Source organism: Lissotriton helveticus, chromosome 5_1, assembly GCF_964261635.1.
Source record: "Lissotriton helveticus chromosome 5_1, aLisHel1.1, whole genome shotgun sequence".
Lineage (NCBI taxonomy): Eukaryota > Metazoa > Chordata > Amphibia > Caudata > Salamandridae > Lissotriton > Lissotriton helveticus.
This window is the reverse complement of record NC_136065.1, coordinates 1,260,214,022-1,260,221,293: the sequence shown is the minus strand read 5'-3', so window position 1 is coordinate 1,260,221,293 and position 7,272 is coordinate 1,260,214,022. Positions and strand designations below refer to the sequence as shown.

General features: G+C 38.6%; 1 protein-coding gene across 1 annotated transcript; it reads left to right on the top strand.

Moving 5' to 3' along the window:
* The first annotated feature begins 202 nt into the window (after nucleotides 1-202).
* On the top strand, nucleotides 203-1,129 carry LOC144752624 (olfactory receptor 5V1-like). The gene has a single exon (XM_078640505.1). It carries the CDS (start codon nucleotides 203-205, stop codon nucleotides 1,127-1,129), a length of 927 nt encoding a protein of 308 aa, XP_078496631.1.
* Nucleotides 1,130-7,272: the final 6,143 nt, after the last annotated feature.

The window sequence follows — 7,272 nt, the reverse complement described above, 5'->3', positions numbered from 1 at the left end:
ATTCTCAGGTGGGCGGTAAAGGATGGTGGCTGTAGGGGATGAGGCCAGTAATAACAGGCTGAAAAGAGGGAAATGGAATAGTCTTTAACAAGAGGCAAAATTGACACTCTAACAATACTGATAACTGGAATTGAAAAGTGGCCTTTATAGCCCTCATATGTAAATGTTTCTGCTTCTTCCTACAGATAGAGCCATAGACGACATGGACAGAAAAAATACTACGAGGTTGACTGAGTTTATCTTTGTGGGACTCTCAGATGATCTAAATGTACAAATTGGACTCTTTGCTTGTTTCTCCACTATATACACAATCACAATCATCGGAAATATTCTACTGGTGACATTAACCTTGTATGATGCAGCACTTAAAACCCCAATGTACTTGTTTCTCCGCAACCTGTCCCTGTTAGATCTGGGCTTCACAACTGTTACTGTGCCCAAAATGCTCTCTTATCTCCTAGCTAAGAAGAAAAGTATTTCAGTTGTTGGATGCTTTGTGCAGCTCTATTTCTTTCACTTCCTGGGCAGTGCAGAATGTTTCCTCCTGACTGTCATGAGCTTTGATCGCTATGTGGCTATCTGCTTCCCTCTGCGCTATACACAAGTGATGAGCACAGAGGTCTGTCGACGTCTGGCCTTTGCAAGCTGGATCAGTGGTGCTGTGTATCCTGTTGGGCACACACTCTTAATTGCAAGCTTGTCATACTGTGCCTCTAACAAGGTGAACCACTTCTTTTGTGACCTCCCACCACTACTGCAGCTGTCCTGCTCTGACTCCACTTTCACGGTCTTAGAAATATTAATATTTGGAGGATTGGTGGCATGGGGCACGTTTCTATTAACTCTAACATCCTATATCTGCATCATTATAGCAATCCTGAAAATTCGTTCAGCGGAAGGGAGGAAAAAGGCCTTCTCTACATGTGCTGCTCACCTGACCGTCGTGTCCATTTTCTTTGGCACTATAGTCTTCATGTATATAAGGCCGAAATCCAGCTATTCTCTCGATCAGGATAAACTTTTTACTGTTCTGTACAATATTCTGACCCCGATGTTGAACCCAATGATTTACAGCTTGCGGAACAAGGATGTAAAGAAAGCTTTGAAAAAGCTCTTTAAACTATCATAATGTACCCTGCTTTGTCAATATTTAAATGTGCGAATCACTGATATGTACCTTGCTCCCCCTGTAAAAAAAAAGCTGCTCCTCTTCACTCACTCCTGCTAGTATTTTTCCCAAATTAATATGTCTAGGTTTAATATGCTTAGTGATGCTAATGGTGGTGACTATAATGAACAACCATTCTTGGTACACGTCTAGGCACAATCACCAAATATTTTGGCTGATTCACAAATTACTTGGACCTTTGAATCTTAATTACAATGTGCTGATTTAACATACATTCTTTTTTTAGCTCTTGTGTAATTCCTTCCTTTCTACTTTTTTCCCCCTCCCTCATCTTTTTTCCAGCAGGCATTCTCTCAGGCATAACTTGTTGTGTCCTGATGACAATTCCTCTAACATGATAGGGATCGAAACAATAAATAGGAGAAGCTACGTTTTAAACTGAATAACCCTATAACCCCCCCACTTCCGGAAACGCCTGGATTTCTCCCAGTGCTTTCTGGATGTTTGATTTCTCTGGGTTCAGGAACAGGATCAAATCGCCGGCAAACAACTTGATTTTTGCAATTTCTACTAGGGGAGCTTGTATTATTATATTAGAATGTTTTTTTATTGCTAGTGGCTCGATAAAAAGTGAAAGAAGGAGAGAAAGAGGGCATCCCTGCCTAGTACCCTGCCTTATCGCTACTTCTCCCACCTCCTCAGAGTTTATCATTTTTTTTGCTGTAGCTCCCCTATAAATTCACTCTAGCATCTCGATCAGATGGCGAGGAAAGCCAAACTCCCCCAAATTAAAGAAGAGAGCCTGCCAGTCCACCAGATCGAATGCATTTTCTGTGTCCATCATTATGATGGCCGCCTCATCCTCCCTAGCAGATAAGTAGTTGATGGCCTGGATCAGATAAAAAGTATTTGCAGCCATAGATCTCCCAGGGAAAAACCCGGTTTGATCTGCATGTACTAGATATGCGCACAGCCTGCGATTCTATTTGCCCAGATTTTCATAAACAGCTTATAGTCTACATTAAGTAGACTAATTTGGTGATAAGAACTTGGGTCTTTAGGGTCCGTATCCTTCTTTAAAATTGAGATCATGACTGATTCCTTAAAACTATCTGAGATCGCTGTTCCGGCCATAATTTGATTGTATAATGATACCAAGAACGGGGCGAGTTCGTCCATTTTTTTAATAAACTTCAATAGGTATCTCATCATTACCCTTGCTTTCTCATTTTGTTTTTATAATTTCACTTAACTCTGTGCTTGTGACCGGTTTACTCAAAAGCGTACAGTCCTCCTCACAGATTGTAGGTAGCTGGATTGTCATAAAATAATCCACAAGAGCCCAAGGGCTAACTATCTGGACTTCTGCATATATCTTGCTGACATGAGACACAAAACATTTGGCAATTTTGTCTCAGGAAACAAATTGTTGGTTTAATAGCCAGGAGTGGCTACGAGTCTGTGAGCTTGGCCACAGGGCTTTGAGGGCAGCCAATTTCCAAAGAATGTTCTTTCTTTCTAGATGGGTGGCCTATTACACTCCCTCCAGACTCCATAAATGGTTTCCTACAACACCTAATGACTTTTTCAGATGTAATTTACCAGAGGCTGGAGATAGGACACATTTTTTACTTGCCAGAGACTACAATACTTTTGGGAGGAGGTGTTTAGGTTTATTAGTAAACGTCTGTCAATAGATATCCGTCCATGTGCTTCATTGGCTTTATTTGGCTTTTCCTATGTAGTCGGCCAGCTCTCATTTTTTTTGGCAATCTTTCGTTAGTCTAGCCATAGCAGTAGCCAGATTGTCAGCTTTTGGCTTTAGAGGACAGTTTAGGCACTGGGTTCAAGCTCTATACAATAACCCTCAAGCTAAATTATCATACTTAGGACTATATTTAATACCATTTCAAATTGCTTGTGGTACCAGGCAGGGTTGCCCTCTCTCTTTGTTTGCTCTTTACATCAAGCCATTCATTTGTGAATTACAATCTAATTTAAAAATAATCCCATTAGGGATACCCAAGCTTAAGATCATTGCTTATGCAGATGATATTGCAGTTTTTACAACTAATCTAGGCAGGGCGGTAACATTTATCGTGGAGGAAGCAATTACATTTGGTGCTCTGTCCGGATAGTGCTTATCAATTTCAAACCTGAAAGTTCAATAATGGGTGTTTGCCATGTAGTTACATATTTGGGTATTAAGATCTCAGCTCAGATTGATCGTATATTTGCTTTAAACTGAATTATTATTGAAAGAAACTGCTCAGCAGCTAAAGAATTGGCATAAACTCCTAATAGGAATTCTATGGAGATGTCATTTATACAAAATAAAAGTATCACCTACATTTTTATATTTATTTCGATTGATTCCTCTGCGGGTTGCTAATTTATTTTTTAAGAAACTTGAGGGTGTGTTTAGTGGTTTCATTTGGGTAACACAAAAGCCAGACGTGCGATAGATTTGCTGAAACTCACATACAACCAAGGAAGGCTTGATTTCCCTGATTTTATAATCTATTTTTGGGCAGCTTTCTCTGGGCGTTTCGTAGTCTCTTAAGTCTCAACCAGAAAGACTCTTTATCGCTTGATCTCGATAGTCATATGTTTCTATATCGGATCAATGACTCAAACTATTTTGAAAGAGTTAGGTTTAGGACTATTTTAGATAGCATTTGCATATGGCATGCAATGACTGCTATTTGCAGTTTATCGCTATATTATGATAAACTTCCTCTATGGGGCAACCCTATGCTCCCTGAGGTGCTTCATGACAATGCTGGCAATTACTGCGCTAAGTGCGGGATTTCGTGTCTGCGGGATTTGTATGATAAGAATAAATTTGCGGCCTTCAAGAGTTTACAACTCTATTTTAAATTACCAGGCCAGTTTTATTTTAAGTATATGCAGAGCAGGGATTATTTTGTAAAATATCTGCTGATGACTACAACAACTGACTCTGAGATTGTGTACTGTTTACATGGGTGAAACATTAAGTCTTTGATTAGTGAAACGTATAAACACCTTAATAATTATAGACAGAAAGATAGTGAAAGGTTGGCGGTGCGCTGAAATCAAAATTTGGGGTTAGTGGTAACACCTATCGTTCTTAAACATGCTCTTGGAACTATTGATGACTCAGTTAATTAGGTCAGTTTGAGATTACAATTCCGCACTATAGGTTTGCTGTACTATACGCCGGAAAAAATTGCTAAATGGGCTCTAGGGGGCTTGGGAGGGGATCTGACAAAATGTCCTAAATGTGGTACACATGCAGCTAATATACAATATATTTTGCAACTTGCCCAGAACTGGGTACTTTTTGGCAGAAGATAGGTCAAGTGCTTCATCATAAATTGGGGATAGATTCTCCTCCAACAGCTATAGAAATTATGATGGACTATAAGGAGGGCAATCAGGCGCTTACACAACTTATGTCAATTCTATTAGTTACTGCCAGACTTGCAATTGCCCAGGCATGGATCTCCTGAGCCCCCAACCATGAGTAATTGGTGAACTATAGTCAAGGAAACGTATGGTATGGCAATAGCTTTGGATAAAGCAAGGGGAGTCCGCTCCTTGTTAAAATTGGAGGAAATATGGGGACAATATGCATTAGATACATTATGATACGATTAGTATTTGAGACATTTATAAAAGGCTTGTTTGGGTTGTTTTTTCCAATTGAGATGTTATGTAGCCCTGAAGCCATAGGAAAAGGTATATTTTTGTTTTGTATGTTTTCTTATTCTGTTATTACTTCTTTTTGTCCAATTATGATGTATGATTTATGTCCTCTTGATGACAATAGAAAGATTTTTTTTTAAAAAGCATTAGCCAGATCTTTAATATTACAGAACTGGAGATCTCAGAAAATCCCTACATTGGCTCAGTGGCTACTTAAGCTGGAAAGAACCTATACATTCAAAGAGGCTTTTCAAAGAGGATAGGGGCATTGTAGAGTTTCAAGAGGATCTGAGAGGGTTATGCTGCAACCACACATACAGATGACATTATGTAATGTATTTATGTGATTTTATTTGTATAAATGTAACATCAGGAGTCATTATCCTCGGTATGGTTCTGCAACAGTTAAAAAGTGGGTAGTCCCCAGGACAGAGCTTAGGGTGTAGAATCAAATTGATTATTATGAAATATCACTTCCCAGAGAAAAGACTGAAATCACATAAGTCAGCAAGGCAGGCGTCACATGTTATCGCTGAGTTGCTAAGTAGAATGCTGGTATTGCACATCATGTAATATAGGATATGAATTTGCGTCTTTTATTAGTGTACATTTTAAAATATGAGATTCAATATTCTATAGGTTTTATCATACTTTTCCTGTATATCTTGTGTATCATATTTATCGTGAACAAATGGAGTATGAAATTTATTCTACGTATGGTCTATTTATAACATGAGTTTGGAAAGTATCTAAATTTGTCTGCTTCATGTATCTTGGTTAATGTGTCTGCTATGTTTGTACCCTCAATACATTTTTTTTAAAAATGATAGAAATCGAAACGTCATCAACTTTAGTACCTTGACTTAATGTATTTACTTGTTATTTCCCATATGAGCAAAAGTACTATGTTATTGGGGCTTTTCCATTATGACTAATTTAGCCACATGTTGTTCAATGCCTGAGCTCTGACATCTAATTGACTTCTTTTTTTTACATATGGCCTCACTTATGTTTCTTTCGTTATTCTCTTTCGATTCAAACAAATAAAATACTCCATTGTGAATGTAAAACATAGGGATCATTGTATTCCTGTGTTATACTATGTGAAATACTCTCCTGTGGGGAACTGACGTTCCTGTAGAAATCACTGTAGGGCCTGCAGGACTGATTGTGCCACCCACTTAAGTAGCCCTTTAAACATGTATCAGGCCTGCCATTGCAGAGCCTGTGTGTGTTCACTTTTAAACTGCCATTACGAACTGGCAAAATAAAACTTTTGCCTGGCCCAAAATTTTCCTTTTTAATGCATACAAGTAACTCCAAGGTTAGACCCTGGATATGCCGAGAGGGCAGGGTGTGATGTATTTAAAACATTGGACGTGTGCTTTTAGGGATTTACATGACCTAGAAGTGAAAAACTCTTATATTCGTTTTTCATTACTGCAAGGCTTATCTCTCCCATAGGATGACAATTTGGTTGCCTTATTACATTGAATAAGTGTATTTGCCAGATGGGAAGTGATAACTGGTTCATGTTTGAAGTCTCTGGAACCCTAATTTAAAATACTAATTTATGGTAAAGTTTGATTTTATGTTCTGAAAATGCCACTTTTAGAAAGTAGCAAACATTTGTTGCAAATGCACTCCTTCTCTTATTTTTAAGTTACAAGTTCATGAATCCATAGTTCTGTCATCCTGTAGTGCGTGCGATCAGATGCTGTGATCCGCACCAGTTCACAGCTCATACTGAAAGTATACCTCAGGACACACATCTCATGACTAATCTGTTGCACTGCATTGTGGGTAAAAGTTCCCCTTGCTTTAAACCAGTTTTCACATTCTTTTTACATTTTTTCGTTGGAAACCAATGGTTATACAATTTCTTTTTCTTCATTCATCCAAACTTATGAAATCACTGTGGAGAAAGCACCATTCCACCTTCAATTTTTATTTACTTCAAATGACTACTGCATGCCAATCAGGCTTTTCGCAGCAACCCGTATAATCAGAAAGTTGAACGTACAACAGAGTCGGCTTGTCTTTTGATGCCCAATGCATTTCGAGCCTACACTGGCTCTTCTTCAGAGATGTCTGAAATAAATGGAAAACACTCAGTTAACCACTTGATGTTGGCCTTCTCTAATATAAAATAATATGAACACCCATGCAGTCTCGCACCTACCCCTGTTGTTCCCCAACCCCACATTACTAAAAAAAAGTACATTCAAACATTGAACAAATTGATTACATTAATTAAAAAAGTACCCATTCCCATCACACACACACCCTTTAACCCGTCCACTAAATCATAACTGCTCACCGAAAACAACTCCCAAAATGCTGGATACAACCCCCTCTGTGTCAATTACTCATACTCCCCTTATGCCTCTGAACTGTTATCAAATGGAAACCCATCTTCTCTTACCCATACTTTCGAGGTCAAACAAAAGTAC